The 17,897-nt window shown below is 56.8% G+C and overlaps 5 protein-coding genes across 5 annotated transcripts; 3 read left to right on the top strand and 2 right to left on the bottom strand.

Moving 5' to 3' along the window:
- Positions 1-14: 14 nt before the first annotated feature.
- On the top strand, positions 15-3,222 carry BJ171DRAFT_502096 (CNH domain-containing protein). Its single transcript, XM_053110749.1, has 8 exons — positions 15-501; positions 710-868; positions 1,148-1,652; positions 1,807-2,036; positions 2,135-2,261; positions 2,419-2,529; positions 2,618-2,707; positions 2,819-3,222. Exons 1-8 carry the CDS (start codon positions 154-156, stop codon positions 3,022-3,024), a joined length of 1,776 nt encoding a protein of 591 aa, XP_052967516.1. The 5' UTR covers positions 15-153; the 3' UTR covers positions 3,025-3,222.
- Positions 3,223-3,682: 460 nt separating this feature from the next.
- On the top strand, positions 3,683-5,580 carry BJ171DRAFT_423375 (P-loop containing nucleoside triphosphate hydrolase protein; the record flags this gene model as incomplete). The annotated part of the gene is made up of 5 exons (XM_053107597.1): positions 3,683-3,967; positions 4,135-4,157; positions 4,513-4,812; positions 5,013-5,127; positions 5,233-5,580. Coding segments are annotated over 5 exons (1,071 nt in total), but the record flags the coding sequence as incomplete, so codon positions are not given.
- Positions 5,581-5,946: 366 nt separating this feature from the next.
- Positions 5,947-10,080, top strand: BJ171DRAFT_73533 (uncharacterized protein). The gene is made up of 7 exons (XM_053115869.1): positions 5,947-6,158; positions 6,262-6,549; positions 6,623-6,685; positions 6,973-7,486; positions 7,621-7,775; positions 7,932-8,691; positions 8,821-10,080. The coding sequence occupies exons 2-7, from the start codon at positions 6,301-6,303 to the stop codon at positions 9,969-9,971; spliced, it is 2,892 nt and encodes a 963-aa protein (XP_052967514.1). The 5' UTR covers positions 5,947-6,158; positions 6,262-6,300; the 3' UTR covers positions 9,972-10,080.
- A 1,139-nt stretch (positions 10,081-11,219) lies between these two features.
- Positions 11,220-14,708, bottom strand: BJ171DRAFT_73494 (uncharacterized protein). The gene is made up of 13 exons (XM_053115868.1): positions 14,516-14,708; positions 14,166-14,289; positions 13,951-14,029; positions 13,690-13,756; positions 13,554-13,609; positions 13,275-13,418; positions 12,989-13,098; positions 12,720-12,853; positions 12,521-12,649; positions 12,341-12,429; positions 11,994-12,163; positions 11,754-11,906; positions 11,220-11,644 (listed from the first exon to the last, which is right to left on the bottom strand). Exons 1-13 carry the CDS (start codon positions 14,609-14,611, stop codon positions 11,376-11,378), a joined length of 1,620 nt encoding a protein of 539 aa, XP_052967513.1. The 5' UTR covers positions 14,612-14,708; the 3' UTR covers positions 11,220-11,375.
- A 799-nt stretch (positions 14,709-15,507) lies between these two features.
- Positions 15,508-17,760, bottom strand: BJ171DRAFT_73466 (uncharacterized protein). The gene is made up of 2 exons (XM_053115867.1): positions 15,930-17,760; positions 15,508-15,790 (listed from the first exon to the last, which is right to left on the bottom strand). The coding sequence occupies exons 1-2, from the start codon at positions 17,611-17,613 to the stop codon at positions 15,771-15,773; spliced, it is 1,704 nt and encodes a 567-aa protein (XP_052967512.1). The 5' UTR covers positions 17,614-17,760; the 3' UTR covers positions 15,508-15,770.
- Positions 17,761-17,897: the final 137 nt, after the last annotated feature.

The raw sequence follows: 17,897 nt of genomic DNA, 5'->3' as shown, positions 1-17,897 counted from the left end.
CCAAGCCGACCTCCAGGCTCTGGCCCGCTGCTGCTGGCACAATGCCAAGGGCCATCCCGCACGCCTGGCCTCGCTGCGAACAAAGCACCGCTGGCTCTCCAAACCCGGGGCCGTCCCTGCACCCTCATCTCGCCAACCCGCCCAGAGAAACGCATGCGCTCTTCTAATCCACACGCTGGGCATTCCGACCAGCCGACACCGTCGTCGTCGGCGTCGTCATCGTCGGCTCAGCCGTCGTTGGTGCCATTGGTTCCGTTCTGGAGGCGACCGGCGGGCCGCACCGATGGACCTGATGCTGCTGGCGGCCCTGCCTCAACCATCCGGACCCTCGGTCGCAACATCCATAGCCTCGCCACTCTGTTGGTGCCTCTTTCGTCGCCGTCGCCGCTATCGGCAGCCTCGCCCCGGCCGGAAGAGCGGCCCTCCTATCCGACATATATCAACTACGAATCACTTGCGGAGATCCTGAAGGCCGACCGCGGTCTATTTCCCTTGGTTGTGGTATGTGTTCCCTTTGGTTGGGGGTGGGGTGGGGCTTCCTGGACGGTGCTGTATGCCGCCTCCACCACCACCAGCATTTCGTCCGGGCTGCGGCCCTGCAACACTGATAAAGTCACCAGATGCTGACTGTGCCGATTCCGTCAATCGTGCGGACGCTGCCCATGTTCCCTGCCTCGCTTCGCCTCGTGCGTACCTTTGGGTCCAAAAGGACTTGGGGCTGCTGGAGCGTGAGCAAAAGCTGCTCACACAGGGCCCCCTCCGGATCGTCCACGAAGGCCGGGTGTCGGCGTATGTGTACGGCGTCCTGACATCAACAGCACTGCTGTTTCTGAAGGAACAGAGCGGCAAGCTGACCCTGTATACCAAGGTGCGTGACCGTCGAAAGGAGAAACAGCGGTGGCATCGGGCCTGGATCGGCACGGATTTGAGGCGATGCCGGACATTGGTGTTGGATTTGCAGCAATCCCGATAGTCAGTTATCTCACGAGCACGGCTCCTGTCGATTGCCGTGCTCGTGGCTGCTCGCCGCATCGCAGCCCTGCGTTTCCTGAGCCAACCGTCCTTGCGATATCTGCTCTGGCACTGCCTCTTACCGCTCGCGTCGTTTGCTCTGTTCGTTTGATCGGGCCGTTTCTTGGCGTTCTAGCCCATTCCACTGAGTCTGATCGAGCTGTGCAGCTCATACAACACGACCTATGGGCAGAACTCGAGCCAGCAAGTGGTCGAAACCATCGGGTGCGATTTCATCATCAAGACCGTCGACCACTTTCTCCCAAACCACGGGCAGCTGCGGCTTATATCAGAGAGCGCCTCGCATTGGCCCGTCGATATCCGGACACAACTGGTGTATCTGAGCCACGCCGAATCGGCTGTTCCAAGCGCCTTTCGGCTTAAAAACTTCCTCCAAGTTGCCCCAGATTTGGCCGAGTCGATTTTGTTTGTTTCCAAGATCGACCAACGTCTGTTGGTGTGCACGCCGAGCGGTGTCTTCTTTGAACACCTGGCAAGTGCGGACATGTCCAAGTCCGACCCAGGCCGGCGGGCGACCTTCCCATACGACTTTATGTGTATCGTCGACAAGTCGGCCGGGGCCATCATCAATGTCGAGGTGGTTTTCACTCCACAAGGAACAATGCTACTAATCCAGCACGGTAATGGGCTTGGTGGTGTCCGTGTCATCAGCGATGTCCATGCCATCAGTGTCATCAGTATCATCCGTGTCATCAGTGCCATCAGTATCAGTGATCTGCACACTGTCAGTGTTGACATGTCCGATGGCTGACCACCCTCCTCCCCGTTCACTAGACATGATCGTGTACTTATATTCGGTACCAGACGAACTGATGCGCTCGTCAGAAGTCGTGCCGCCTCAGCTCCCTCAAATCAAGGTTAACTCGGACGTGGTTCACTTCACAGCCGGCCTCTGTGACGGACGTAACCTGGTTGCTCTGGTCAAGGACCCACTCCGGTCGATTCCTATCGACCATTCGATTCGCATCTGGGAGATTACCGCAGAAGGAGTTGAAGGAGTCGAAGTAAGTCTAATATTGGCTCGACATGGCACCGTGTGACACGGCGAATGCTCTATCGGCCGACCTGCGGGATCGCTGACATGGTCGCGGGCCAATCTCAGAGCTGCTTCTTCCCGGCCGAGATCCTGTCGATCGACTTTTTCGGCAAGTTCATGTTTGTGGGATGCCACAAAGGCATTCACCTCATCCAAATTGATATGGCCAAGGGAGCGCTTGCTGCTATGGGGCGTAAGTATTGGGATGTGGTTTTGGACACCGCGGTAACCACCCGCTGTTAGTGTGCTTGTTCCAGATGATGATCGCTGCCATGAACAAGCTCAACAAGCTGCCGAGTACTGACAGTCTGGTATATATATATTCTGCCCGTGCGGCTGGACATCACCAGCCCTCATAAGCGACTCCAACACCGAGCTGCAATTTATCACCAACCTGGAAAAGCAAACGATAATGGGTGTATTTCGTCTCTCGGACGGCGACTACCTGCTGTGCTACCCCGGTACGTATGCCCCCCGGTCGATAAGCTCGCCCATAAGCTGCTGTACAGATGGCAGTCTCGGCTGATGCCGCTGTCATGACATCCGCAGACTACGGCGTCTTTATCAACCGCACGCGGCAGCGGTCCCAAACCAAGAAGATCTGGAAAATGAGCTGGCTGACTCGCCCTATCGCAATGAGTGAGTACGATGCCGTGCAGCACGGGTGATGAGGCCTGTGATGACGATGATATTGGAGCGTGTACTGACCAGGCCGATATCTGGTCTATCTCCCTGCTTTGATTCGTTCAGAATCCGTCGGCGATGCATTGGTTGTGTGCACGGAAGATGTGATTGAGATTCGCAGTCTGGCCGACGGCTCGATTCTGCAAATCGTGCGAAGACCTCACAGCATCCTGCGGTGGATACCCGTCCGAACCGACTTTGACTTTTTCCTGGTGGACTGCCACCGGAACGACGGAAGCCGCCAGCTCTGCCAGATCGACTGTCGAGCATAAGGGAGTGGCTCGATGCTCGCCCATGGCGGCGAGGAGTTGCGTGCCGCTGCGAGCGAGCGGTGCAGGGGGTCTGGACTTGGTTGGACTTGGTTGGGCTCGATTATAACGAATGAATTGCGACGTGCCTCTCGCGGCGCACTGCTGCACGGTGTTCTCCCGACAGCACCGCCAACAATCGATACCATTGCCTGCCGCCGATATCACTGCCTGCCGTCGATATCTCTGATACCATTGCCTGCCGTCGGCGTTGCTCGTTCCGGTCCGTGCTGTGGCCGAGCCAGCCGCGCGTCGTGCGTGTCGGCCACGTCCGCGGTCCAATCAGACTGCTCCCCGCCCCTTTGTCCCGCGCTTCGTGCCTGCTTCTTTCCAAGGATGGGCGGGCGGCCTTGGTCTCACATCCCCATCCACCGTCCTGCAATCACCAAGTCGCCTTCGTCTGCAATTCCTCGATCTGCTCGTCGTCCGTCTCCGGCCTTGCACCGACCCGGCTTGCAAAGCACACACTGCCCTCTTTGAATCCTGGACGCTGCAGCTGCCAGCTCGGAACGACCAGCGCCCGCCTCGCCTTCTCCACCGGCGCCGTTTGCGGCCCTCGACCCCTCCTTTCGGTCTCGGCTTCCTTGCACCGGCTCAAGACATGCACCTGGCTGACCACTAAATGGCAACTACATCCGTCAGAGTAGCGCTTCGTGTGCGTCCCATCACACCAAAAGAGATCCTCGCCAACTCGGTCGACTGCATTGCCTATCCCGGCAACAGCACCGTCATCGTCGGTGCTGACTCGACCACCATATATGGCCACCAAGCCGAGAAGCGCCCCTACACCTTCGACCATGTCTTTCCTCCGAGCATCGGCCAGGACGAAGTCTTCAAGGCGTGCGTCCTGGACCTGATCGACCGATTCCTCGAGGGCTTCAATGCCACCATTCTTGCCTACGGCCAGGTACGAATCAAACTTCCGAGACACAGTTCCCCGGGCTGCTTCCCGCACCCGCTCTCCCAGTCTGTTCCCCTGGTCGATAGTTTCGATTCAATCGACCAGAGAAGATGACCATCGCTGACAAGCACATGCGCTCATTCCACTCCATCTGTCTCTACTGATCGCCTTAGACAGGCTCGGGTAAAACATACAGGTAACTCGGCAATGCGGTGCACCTGTCGGCGAGGTCATTGGACGGCTGGACACAGTCATGCCAGTCGACATGGCCTCTGATGACTTGACGCTAACGTATCCTGCACCAATGGACCCTTGCGCCGCGATATTGGTCTTACTTCCTGATTCGGCGCAAAGCATGGGAACGGGTCTGGATACCAGCACGCACGAGAACCAAGGTTGGTACCGACTGGGCCCGTCGGCAGCATTCTTCAGACTGCCGGTGTATCTGGAAGTAGCCTGTTCGAGTGCCGAAGATTTGGTCCCGGGCACGGTGGCATGCTGCCTGTGTTGCTGTGCGCCTGTGTTGCTGTGCGCCTGTGTTGGCTCGGGAGGACGATGCTCTGGCTGACTGTTGCTGGGCATTCGTCAGGCATCGTTCCGCGTGCCATATACGAGATATACAATCGATTGGAACAGACGCAAGCACGGCTGGCCGACAAGTTTGGATTCCAGGTCTTTGTTTCTTTTCTCGAGCTCTACAACGAGGACCTACTGGACCTGCTGAATCCTCGGCCGCGGACTGCCGGCAGCTCTGGATGGGGCGGGCTGTCGATCCGCGAGGACGGCAACGGCAACATTGTCTGGACCGGCGTGCGCGAAGAGGAAGTCAAATCTCCAGAAGAGCTGCTGAGGTGAGATCCCTACCAGCTCATTGGAGATGGATATGAGTGGCATCGCTCGAGTCCATTTGGCAAACTGGATGATTATACTTTTGATATGCGCACTGTGCTTCCCCATCGAATCCGCTCGTCTTGTCGGTCGATTTCGACATCCTGGAAGAACGAATATTTCGAGATGCTGTGTATTCTGAATTCTCTTCCGCACCCAACAGCTTTCTTCAGAAAGGCTCCCTTTACCGCACCACTGGCACAACAGATATGAATACCTCGTCCTCACGGTCCCACGCCATCTTCTCGGTAATCCTCAAGCAAAGACGACTTGGAGGCGTTTCAGAGTCGCCCGCTCGGTCCGATACCTCTCCAATCGCGGTCGCAAGCTCCTCTGGCCCGGAACCACGACCCAGTGGGGCATCATCCGCGAGCACATGGCAGCACCTCTCGTCAAAGTTCCATTTTGTGGATCTGGCTGGCTCAGAACGACTTAAGCGAACCAACGCCGCAGGCGAGCGCAAAAAGGAGGGCATTTCAATCAACCAGGGGCTCCTGGCTCTCGGAAACGTCATCTCGGCTCTGGGCGATGAGTCGCGGCGGGCAGTCCACATCCCGTACCGTGACTCCAAGTTGACGCGGATGCTGCAAGATAGCTTGGGCGGCAACAGCCAGACGCTGATGCTGGCCTGTGTAAGCCCCAGCGACTCCAACTACGGTGAAACAGTCAATACCCTCAACTATGCGAACCGGACCCGCAACATCAAGAACCGCGTCGCCATCAACCAGGACTGGGACGGTGCTTCTGGCTCGGCACAGGACAAGGATCGCGAGATTCGCTCCCTCAAGATGGTGGTCGCTGAGCTTCAAGCCGAAATCGCCTCGCTTCGGTCTGGGACCGGCTTAACCGCTGGTGGCAGCGCCTCGGCAGAGCAATCGGGCCGGCTCGACGAGGGGCTTGTTGCAGATCTGCAGTCGCAGAAGCAGAGAATGGAGCACGAACTGTCGATGCAGGAGCGAAGAGTCGACCTCCTTCTCCAGGAAAACCGAGAGCTGAAGGGAGAGGTTGCCCAGATCAAAGGCGATCAGAGGAAACTCGATTTTGAGATCGAGCGTCTAAAATTCAAAAACACTCGTCTGTATGAGCGAGCCTCCAAACTCAATCGGGATCTTTCCGAAGCTCTCTCGGAGCGCGACGCTGCCCTGATCGAGAAAGTTCTCGGCCACAAGAGACCCCCGGCATCGGCCGGCGGCCCAGCCACAGTATCCAATGGGTTTGTGCAAGAGCCCGGCAGTGACACTGTCGAGGCCGACCTTGCCAGCTATCCCGGCACCCAGAACTCGGGGACTCAGAGCGATCTCATCAAGTCGTATGTGGCCATCATCTCGGATATGCGATTTCGCCTGGCCGATGCGCACGACCGCCTGACGTGGTACCACTCCGTCGTTGCTAAGCTGAAATCTACTGACCAGCCCGATGGCAACAAAAAGAAAGGCGAGACGCTGTCCTCGATGCTGTCTGCCCGTGCAGAGACCGTCGCCAAGCTGATCGAGCAAGCCCGCTCCGAGACTGCGCAGCGGGCCTATACCGAACAGAGCATCGAGAATCTTTCTAGCCCGACAGAGCTATTGATTCCGGAGCATCCCGAAGTTCCGCGAATCAAGAACATGCTCACGGAAGATGTTGATGCCGGCGCCGGCGGCCTTGCCCACGAACGTAACTTTCTGCATACACTGCGAAACGATCCAGAGTTTCGAAAGGTGAGACTGCTGTGCAGCCATGCATCCGCAGTCTAAGCAACACCCGCTCACCACCGTTTCTCTGCCACTACAGGCGCTGGGAGAGCCCGGCGGTCTGAACGAGGGAATCCCAGAGGATTATGTCAACTCAAAGCTGGTATGTGATGCCGCGGATGTGACCAGGAGCCAACGGACATGTGGTCGAGACTTGTGTCAGACGGCATCAGCCGGGCTCGCATGGAATGCGTACAGTTTCGATCTAGTGCCCCTCTTGCATTCCATCGGACCCTGTTAGCAGCGCCCCGCATCACAACTTCCACCCACGAGCCCAGACATACCAAACAAGCGCGTGGGCACCTGTGTTGGCCGGCAGACCCATGTGTCGAATGCAAGTGTTTGTGCTAATTGCTCGATTCGCACTGCCCCTTCGTATCCAACGCGCAGTCCAAGATTCGACAAAAGACAGGGCCGTCGCGCAAGAGCGGCCTGGGGCCAAGTCTTCCCCAGGCCGATGGCGCCGCTGCAGAGCCCTCGCCAGCTGCCCAAGAGCCCGATCATTCCCAAGACATGTATACCCTCATTCACAAGATCCAGAGCGAAATCATCGAGCACGAGAAACTCGTTGCTCGACTTCAGGCCAGACAGAACGACTACGCGGCCATGAAAGATGCTTACGAGCAAAAGTTGACCAATTTGCAGTCGCAGCTTATCCAAGTTCAGCAGGAGAGGGATGAAGCGCTCGGCCGCATTCGCGGGGATACTAAGACGCCGGTAGGGGAACGGGACCGGGGCGCGGCGGCAGTCAAAGCTCGATATGAGGAGCAGAAGCGCAAACTGGAGCAGGAGATCCAAGAATACAAAAAGAAGCTCAATGACAACGGACGGCTGCAAAGCTCATCGAAATCTCGCAGCGAAGGGCTCACAAAGGGTCTGAGGGAAACGATCGAAAGTCTGAAAGGTGAGTCGCTGTGGCGCCAGTGTCTGCTCGGGCATTGACGCCACCCGGGGCAGCTTTCGCTACCAAGAGTTCTGCCGTTGTCGCTTGTGACTGCCAATGCATTCGACTTACTCTTGCCTACTGGCCACCTCCAGCCGAAAAGGCGCAGATCATGCGTGATCTCAAGCGCGAGGCCGATAAGAACAAGGCTCTGCACATTGAAACCCAGAAGGAACTCCAGCGACGAGAGGTCGAAACCCTCGAGATGAAAAAGAAACTCCAGGAACTTGAGAAGAGCCACGAGATGCAGGTGGGCGTCGAGCGCAGTGCCACTCCCAGTGCCGAAGCAACCATCGAACCGAACTGCCCTGGTAGCACTCGCCACAGCCATAGCCATAGCCATAGCCACGGCAACGGTGACTGACCCCAACCCGCCCTCGCCCGTCCTCTGGCATGCTTGTTGCAGACCATCATCCTCCGCCGGAGATCTGAAGAAATTCGGCACTCAAAGAGCAAGCTGAAAAAGGTCTTGACGATGCTGAAACGCACCGAGAGTCGGCCGGGCTCACGCCAAGGATCCGCTTCAAGTCGTCTCCGACAAGGCTGGTTCGACGACCAGAGTGGCGAAGACCTCACCGGACGGCTGTCGAATCCACTCAATGGCGACCTTGACGAATACGAAAACATGCCGCCGCTGGCTATCCGTGCCCGCTTCAAGAAGCAGCTGCTTGAGCAGGAAATGGCATGCGCCATCTCTGCGCGCCGCGCTGCAATGGCCCTCGACGAACTCTACGAGAAGCGCGACCGTCTGCTCGGCGAGCAACGCGAGCTGCTGGCTGAGCGAGAGCGCGTGGTCTTGGCCGATTCCGAGGCAACAGGACTGCCGCTCGATCCTCAAAAGCCACAGTATATGGATGATCGACTCTGGGTTCTGGATCACGAAATCGCGATGGTCAACTCGAGGATCCTCGCTGTCGAAGAGGAGCGTGGCGTTCAGTCCAAGCCCAGTGCCCCCGCAGACAGCTCAGCCCAGGACGAAGAAAGCATCCCCGAGGAACGGCGCCTGGTGTGGCAACGGCCAATGCGGCGCCCGTCGTCTCCGATGGTACCGTCAGCCCTCGATCGCGGCAACGAACTCGGGAGCGCAGCGCCCGAAGCAGATGGTGTCGATCAAACCAGGCACCAGACCCTGTTCATGGAGGATGTCAACCGTTGCCGCACGCAAGGTTAGTACCGACAGATGTGTGCCAGGATATGCTGGAGAGCAAGAGCGCGCCAAAGAACGAGGCGAGCGTCTGGTGACTTGGACTGCTGACCGACGCCATTCTCTTCTATCATACTACTGCCGGAAATAGACACCGAGAAGAGCCAGTCCAATGCGCCACCGGCATCTTTGCCCCTGGACACGGATCAGATCTGGGACAACATTGTCAACTTCTTGCATTCGCTGGAAAGTGAAGAGCTCAGCTTAATCCTCGAACTCTATCTCGAAGATATCATCCAGTTGCGGATGTTTGTGCGAGACGAGGAGTATGCGCTGAACGAGCGCGATCGGATTATTGCCGAGCTCAAGTCGTCGATCGACACCATCCAGCATGCCGCCCGCCAGGCCGCAGTCGACTATGAGGGGCGTATCCAAAAAGTACAAGAGGAGGATCTCGTTCGCCAGAAGAAAGCTGTCCAGGTGGCGGTCGAGAAAGCCTTGCAGGAATCACGGCAGTCTCCGCGAATCTCCGTGTCGACCGAGACTGACCAACCGATAGAGGAAGTTGCGGACGAGAACGAGCTCACCGATCAGGATCTGGAAGTTCTACGGATCATCAAGGACAAGATGAGGCTGTCGAAGCGCAGCTCCGGCAAGCTCTACGTATTGCAGAACGCCGGGGCGGATCGGCTACCACGGTCATCGTCATTCACGTATGAACCCGAGGAACAGGCGGAGAAAGGCAGCGGCAGCAGGAGACAGGCCTGGAGCGATGTGCCTCGCACCCACAGCCTCAACGCCAGCGGCGATTCCCTTGTCAGCACCAGCGATGCCTCTGCCCCTCGCCCGCCGTCGCCTCTCCGACAGAGTTTCAAGCATTCATCTCGTGACGACTTGCCCCCAAGCCGGGCACTCAGCCTTCCGCGCAGGAGCCGCATCCCTCAGGCTGCTGGGCCCCCCTCACCCCGAATCGGTTATGCGAGCGATACCAGCGGCGAAGACGAAGAGGCCGTGGCCAGCAATCGTCCCCAGGGGACTATCACCCGCCCGTTTCCAGATGCTGAGCAGTACCGCTCCTCCAACAACCTCTCCCCAACGCGCCCGGCACTGCGACGAACTCCAACCAACCCCGAAGAGGATGTTTTCAGGCGACTCGCAAGCGCTCACACCCTTGCAAGTCAAGCCAAAATGATCCACCGTCCCCAGGAGATGCTATCGACCGATGAATTGGTGCCGCGACGGGCCTCACCTACCGCGGAATGTCCCGTCGGAGCAGCCGTGCTCATTCCCGAGAAATCATAGAGACAACCATAGCATTTCTGTGGCTGTCGCCGCGCCCGCTCCCTTCATCTTGGCCCCACCTTACAGGCAATCCAATAAAAAACGGGACACCCGGGTTTTTGACCATTCATCGAATATTTTGTTACCCAATGTTATCGCGCGCTGGCCATGACCATTCGCCACACATCCGACTTTCGCACCGCCGCATTGCGATGCTACGCCCTCATCCATAGCCTGCGTAAGGTCGCCTCCATATTCAGTGTATCCAAGAGCACCATCCATCGATGGCACCGAGGATGCAAGCTGGATGACCCATCCCGGGTCCCAGCTCGCAGATCCACTTTCTTCGAGCAGGCATGTCCAGTCATTCGCACCCTGATTGAACAGGACCCGTTCCAGACTGGTCCTGTGTTGCGATGCAAGCTCGAGTCCATCCTCCAGAGGAAAGTATCACTCTCACTCTGCCACACTGCCATCCAGCGAGCAGGTCTCTCACACAAGAGGGCAACACACCTCTACAAGTCCAAGCGACTGGATGAGCGAGTGGCACAGTTCAGGGACCAGGTCCGCTCCATCGACCCGCGGCGATTCGTTTTTGTCGATGAGACAGGGATCAGGAAATCCATTTTCCCTCTTTACGGATACTCGCCGAAGGGTGCTCCGCTTCGCCAGCGCAATCACATGAAACACAAGTCTGTCTCGGCTGCATTTGCCATCAACCACTCTGGTGTGCTGCATCGCATGTACCAAGGGCTATGCATCCAGCCCTCGGAGGCAGCGGTTTGCTCGGTACTTTGAGCAATTCGAGCACCACCGACGCCGTCCCAATCACCATCATGGAAGCGTCAAGGTAGTCTCGACGAACGAGTTCAACACCTCGCAAGTGTGCTCCAAGTGCCTGGAGCCAGTTCGGTTGGAAGGACTCGATGCGCCCAGTGTTGCGAATTCCCACTTTGTCAGGAGCTGCAAGAATCCCAGCTGCCGGACAGTGTGGAATCGCGACGTCAATGCGGCGCGCAACATGATCACAGTATGCAGGTCGATTGTGGAGATCGGAGAGCGACCGGCGGTCTTCACTCGGAGGCTGCCAAAGTGATCTGTTTTATTTCTTGTGGCTTTGCTTGACGCAAGCACAGCACATACTACATGTTCATGGAAACGGCTATGTTGTCCCGTTTTTTTCTGAATAAAGTGTACATCCCATACACTGAGAATGTCTTCCATCGACCCTGCCCTCACTCGACTCCTGCCCCCTGCCCCCTTCCGTCCATTCCATTGAGCATTTGTTGCATCTGTACCCTATATGCCCATTGCACATGGGCCATCCCGTGTTTGCTTTGCTCTTATAATATTTTGTTAGTCGGATGGTTACGAAAATACAATCCGGACATGCGACTTTGGAATCACCATGCCCTCCAAGTTCCGCTACTGCTTGAGCGAATATGTCTGCCCGCAGGCTTTAACCTTTCCGTCAACAACGAGGACTTGGAGCAGCGCCTTGACGTTATCCACATTTCCATTAAATGACATCATTTGCATCTTCTGCAGCAGCTCCTCAGCCGTAAGCGCCGGGAACAGCCCCATGATTGTTTGAATATGGAATGCCCACATTTCTTCGGGCTCGGCCGTGGTCCGTTGGGCCGGCCTCCCATGAGCGTCGTTGGCAGGGACAAACGCGGATTTCACCTCTGCATCTGTACACAATTCAGTGCCAATGTGGGTGGCAAAGACAAGCAGCCATTATCAGTTGATTCCCAGCCGAAGAGAGCAAGCACAATTGGATGTTGCTGGCGGCCAGTTTACCGTGAGCAAGAGGATCCAACTCCTCGATCAGTCTATACACGCCGTCGGCCGGCTCTGATATGACATTCATCTTTATCCAATATGCCATCCTCTTCTTGAGGGTGCTATCCGAAGTTTCAAGATGGGCCGCGAGCTTTGCAAGGGTCCATTCCGCTACGGGGAAACCACAAGCCATCGTTAATGTTGTCCAGGCCAATGGCGAGATTGTAGGCGTGCAGAGCGATCTTGCTGCAAGCCAACCTTGGTTTTCAAAGCACGAGATGATCGATGCCTGGAAAGGTGTCACGTCTAGAGTGAGCCGGCGATCCTTCAAATCGAGTGTCAACGAGACTGTTCCAGCGGACGGTATCCATTTGAGTGCTCGTCCCTGTTTGATGTCCCCATACATCTTCTGGTACTCCTCCATTTGACTTTGAGCATGGTCGCAGAGGGCATTGAACAAGACGTAGTCATTTACTTGACGGAGCATCATCAACAACACGTGCTTATCGATCGACGCAGTGACGCAGTGATGCAGTGATGCAGTGATGCAGTGATGCAGTGACGCAGTGATGCAGTGATGCAGTGCAGCTCAAGACTGTCCGTACCTCTGCACCGCATCAGGTAGCTTGAACATCTCCTGTTCCAAAGGGGGCCAGTACTGCCGAGACAGAATCCTGCTGTGGAGTGGGACCTGCTAGGCGTTCAATCGTCAGCAAAGTGCCATCCACCGCTCGGTCGTTTAGCATCAGAGCTGCCCATCACCATCTATCCCTGGGCAAAAATACCTTGAAGAAACCGGTTTCGTGAATGAGGCTGTCGATCCTCTTGGAGTCGAAAATGTCTCGCAGCATCACTTCGCAGTTTTGTAGGTTTGATTCGTCGATGCGAGTCTTGAGGTGCTCAACTTGGGCCATCTGATTTGCCCAGAAACGTCAGAACAACCTTGATGGCAAGCCAGGCATCTAGCAACGCGACCCAACCTACCTCGAGAACGGTGTCGTAATTGGGCAAACGGCACAGCCGGCTCGCGAGAGAACTTTGAAACTCTTTGACAAACACATCGTAAGTATCGTAGATGCTAAGCAGATTTCGGACGATCGATTCTGGAAGGGGACCTTCTGGGGAGGGGAGGGTCGATTTGATCAACAATTATTAGTGCACCGCAATCGATATTCGTCTTCCTGGTGCGAGGCAATCTCCAGGGCGTGGTCGGCAAGCCAATGCACGAATGCCAGATCGGAGCCGATTCAAACCTTCAGATTCGACAGCCAAGTCGTTGTTCCCGTCGTCGTGTTGTCCACCTTCGCTCCCCGGGCTATCGATCAGCTTTGATATGATGCATTTGACGGTGTCACTTCGCTGTCTGGGAATGAACACAGATCCATGGTCAGACAACTGATCCGCGCTACTCGCAGAGCTTCCAGGACCTGGTCCATCCTTGCTACTGTTCTGAAGCCAATCAAAAATCACCACGGGCTTTCGGGCTAGCGAACGGGAGCGGGCTACTGAGCGGGAGAGGGTAGCGCACAATAGGCGCACCTGAGGTACTGCTTGATGGGGTCCCCTAGAGTCTGCGTCATCGCACCGACTGGATCGAGGAGCAGTACGCTCTTCTGTAGTGCGATGTAGAAATCCACAATCGTTGCGGTGGTTGCACCCGGTTGAAGCAAGCGCTTGCCGATGCTTCAAAGCCGTCGAGCCAGGGCCGACAAGGATAGATGAAGATTGTGAATATCCAGCACTTGTGACATAGTCATTGGGGAGAGGAAATGGATGCTGAACGATCGATCGTTGCGCTGGGGTGTATCGGCGGCTTACGATTTTGATAGCGAGCTGACTAGGAGCTCGGAGCGATCCGTCACCTTCAGCGACTCCTGTGTGGGAAGTGAGTGTTAGTGAGTTGCCATTGCTGCTGTCTGACGATGAAATGCACTCAATGGCAGCTTGTACATACCAAGAGATCCAACAGCGCACATCGCGAGTACGGAAACTCGACAATGATTTCAAAGAGCTCGCTGACCCTATCGATGATGACATGGGTGAGAATGTTGCTGATGCTGATGCTGATGCTGATGCTGATGCTGATGCTGATGCTGATGCTGATGCTGATGCTGATGCTGATGCTGATGCTGATGCTGATGCTGATGCTGATGCTGATGCTGATGCTCAAGCCGCCAATCCAAGCCAGCCGAGTCAAGCAGAAGCAGAGACTTACCTCAGACCAAAGAAGCACCGATGAAAGTGTCGAATCAACCGCGTCCGCCATGGATAGATGAAATCGTCTTGACTCGAGTCTGGATTGTCCACATGGAATTAGGAGCACCGCCTGAATCAGAGTCCGACACACTCCCGGTAATGTCAAGTGGGTCCGATTTACCTCGGTCTGCCACCGCTTGAAGCAGGATCATAATGCGCCAGAGCAATACTCACCATCGCATCCAAAAGCAATGCAAAGCCAGGGGATCAGATAATCGTCGATCCATCGTAGGCATGGGCCGAGTGTGCGTTTGTGGAAGACGGCCTTGCAGCTCCGTGACAGCTTGGAATCGATTGACTTGAACAGGACCGTTGCCACCGGATCCGTCAAAACGAGACCAAGGCCAAGGCGGTTGAGATCGCCGCAGACATTCGAAACTGGCGACCATGCAGGCGGCGACGCATGAGCAGATCAAAAGGCGAACAGGTCGCCTAGTCAGCCCCGAGCAGTATCGAACATGCATTCGGTGGCTTGTTGCTCCACAACGGCTCATGCAAGGCCAGCCTGTCAGTATATACCATACCATATCGATATTCGGGACGATCGGTCCGCTGGTAATATGTGACGTGACGAGACAGCAAGCGCTCAAGCACCCGCGGGAGGAACGGACACAGCTCATAGATGGCTTCGCCTCTCAGCTGGTCCAGGATCCAGTCGTGGTTGATTTCTCCAGGGAGATTCAGAGCAGCACCGAGAATCGATTCAATATTCTTGAGCATATCGGGAAGCCTTTGGGTGCACCATCGGTCCAAACCGTATTCCTGGAAAGAGGGGCAGGCGGCGGATATGCCCGAGTATGCCAGGATGGGGGAACAGCAGTCACCGGCGGCACAGCCATAGTCTCGTTAGCGCAAGCGGTTGCGATAGAAGGCGGCGCCCAAGACGGCAGGAGCAATACAGACAGGCGGTATGCATGTCCAGCCGGCATTGGCTCGATTCCGCCCCATTCTGCCCGACAGAGGTTGCATGATATGGAGCTCGCTTGAGCCGATCCAAGCTTTACTTTGTAGCATCCGATGGCATCTTGGATTGTGTGCTGGATGGCACAGATATAATCATCCAGGATAAGATCTGAGCGGCTCGGGGCCAAGCAAAGCAAGGGTTGCTGTCGGTGAGAGGCGGTATAGACAGAGTCTGGTCTGGATGGCCCGGGTCGATCAGGGCAGTGATCTGTGTTGGGCTGTCATCCAAGGTCGACCTACCGCTCCATCTGCCGCGGGCCCATGGAAGGGACGAAAGATCCGAGACTGGGGCATCCCCGGCAAGCACGGCCGCAAACGCAAGAGCGTCCTCGATATCTTGATCTGTGAGCATTCTCCATGGTCCGGCCGTCGCGGCTGGGTGAGAGAAGATGGCGCCCTGAAAATGGGCGTGGATGGCGAGCCAACTCCCGCTTCGACCATCTCATCTCCCACTTCGCTTTGGGTACTCCCATAGTACACACGCATCGACGGGGACGTCAAGGAGTGGACTGCGCTGCCACAGGTCCTCGTACCATGCTCAAAACATCGAAGCAAGCCGTCAGCAAATACTCTATTCATGGATCTAGCACCGAGAACTCGGCTTCGAATAGCTCCAAAAGGCGGATCGTCTCGTCCATGCGGGCTCGGAGTTCCTCTAATAGACCATCCTCCCGGTCAGCCAGCGACAGGACAGCAAGGCCGTGCTGGGTCGCATCAATACTTGGCGGACGGCCATTCGGAAAGTTCTCAGCGGCGCCGGCGGAATGGTGCCGAGCGAGCCGCTGGGAATGCGGTGGCATTTGCACGGATGACGCATCAAGATGAAACCCACGTCCCTGTGCATTGCCGGATTTTCAGATCGCCAGATTGTTAGATGATGAGACAGATGCGACAGAGCGGGGACGCCGCTGGAGGAACTGACATGTGCATTCTCACATACCCGCTCCGATGGATCGCGGCTGACGCTGCGCTTACGGCGCTCCTTATTCGAATTGGTGTTTCTGCGGAGCCCAGGGCTCAGCGTTGTTGCCATTTGCCGTCCAGGAGAGAGCGACATGGCCCGACTCTTACTGGAGCTCATTTGGCGGCTGCGGTCGGGCACATCGTTGGCCACATGGGCGCTACCGCCAGAGATAAGGTGCTGGGCCGAGGCTGTTCCGCCAAAAGACGCCGAGCGCTCGTGGCCTCGTGCCAGACTGCGAACTGGTGTGCGTCCGCTGTTGAATGCGACTGGTATGCTGCTGCCTCGTGCTCGATTGGTACTGCCAGGGGGCGGGTGGTGGGAATCCGGGCTGAAGAGATGAATCCGTTCGTCCATCGATGTCGACACGGCGTGTGTCCGAATAAAGTCCGGCCGTATCGCAGATGAGAGGCTTTGCTTTCGCAGCGATGGAGACAATGGCGAGTTCGAAGACGATAGAGAGGATCCAGAGCCGCTCGCCGAGCTCGAACCTTTCGAAAATATCGAGGTTGCAAGCTCGCGACTGCTGGAGAGCATAGACGACAAGGTGGGACTGGATGCTGAGGTGCCTTGGAAGCCAAGCATCTGCTTGACAGCGCTCAGGGTCTTGGAATGCCCGCTAGATGGAGTCGCAAGCTGCGGTGATGAAAGATTGTAGATATCTGGGCTCGAGGCGGGCGATTGAATAGACCCGGTACTATGAGTCCGCGGGATCGGGGCGTTGGACGATGATCGCGAGCGCTCCCGGATCAAAAGCGGTTGTGGGGATGCCGGCTGGGCGGCACCAACGGAACGGGGAGACCCGGCAAGCTCGGAGGTTGCAATTCTGCGAACAGGCGATCCGTAGGCTTGCGACGCCTGGGCAACGACGCTCTGCGGCGACAAAACGGTCGAGACAGAGGGCGCGTGCCCAAGCGACTTTTGAGATGACGAGCGCTGTATCGGCGGGGCCGGCATCGGCGCGGCCGAGGCTATGGTCGCTTTGGAGGCTGAGTGCAGTGGACCATAGGGTGCATTGGAGTGGGTGGGTGAGAACGGGCCAGGTACCAGGCTGCGGTCGACAGAATCTTTGTCGGCCTGTGTCTCATTGGCTCCGGTCCGACGCTTGGTGACAGTTGCTGTTTGCAAGGAAGCGCTCGTTCGTGGCAAAGAAGTCGGGCGGGCTTCGAGTACCTCTGTCATCCTGTTTCCACCAAGGGTTGGGATGCCGATATTGCTGCTGCTGCCGCGAGAGGGTGCTATTGGACCAGCTTGACGAGAAAGATCCGATTGCAGGACGTCCTGTTGCTTCGGGGGAGGTATCGGCGGGTCGGGTCGGGTCGGAGTTGCGGGACTGGCACCGGCACCAGCAATAGCACTGGCACCAGCACCAGCACCGACGTTGGCGTTGTCATTGGTGGATTCTTCTCCGCTGGGCGTGGAAAAATCTGCAGCCACAGACTTGTCGTATTCGGGATTGTTCCATTGCTTCATCGATGCGCCCTCCATTCCTAAAAACAGTACCGCCTCGGTCGATTCTGGAGGGAGGTCCGAGGCACCGCCCTTGCTGATAAAGTCCTGGATGAGCTCACCGAGCCCACTAGAGAGGCCCTCAAGCGGAGGAAACTCGGGGAGGACGGTTGATGTCGGCTTGTCGACTGCAGGGTCGCCTGCAGCTCTGTCGACCGGGACTGAATCGCTTGACTCTGCGCTGGCCATCTCGTGCGGCGACAATGCGTTTTTGGCATCCAGGACCGAAAGCGGAGTGATTTTGATCGTGTCAAAGGCGTCGCCAGCGGGGGATCCTGCAAAGTCCTCCGCGGCTCCATCTGATGTTGTTTTTGAGATACGAACGGTATCAAAGTTCCATTCGTCAAGCGAGCGATCCAGGTCGCCGTTGGCACTAGGTGAGCGAGTGACGGGTCAGTCTACCGTGTACAGTATCGCAAAACGACCAACAGCTTTGGTGCATGGCCGTATTAGCGTCGCTCGGTATGATGTTC

This window comes from Polychytrium aggregatum (assembly GCF_025602895.1).
Source record: "Polychytrium aggregatum strain JEL109 chromosome Unknown BJ171scaffold_15, whole genome shotgun sequence".
In the NCBI taxonomy this organism is placed as follows: domain Eukaryota; kingdom Fungi; phylum Chytridiomycota; class Chytridiomycetes; order Polychytriales; genus Polychytrium; species Polychytrium aggregatum.
Note: the sequence above shows the minus strand (reverse complement) of the source record. Positions and strands in the feature narration are given on the sequence as shown.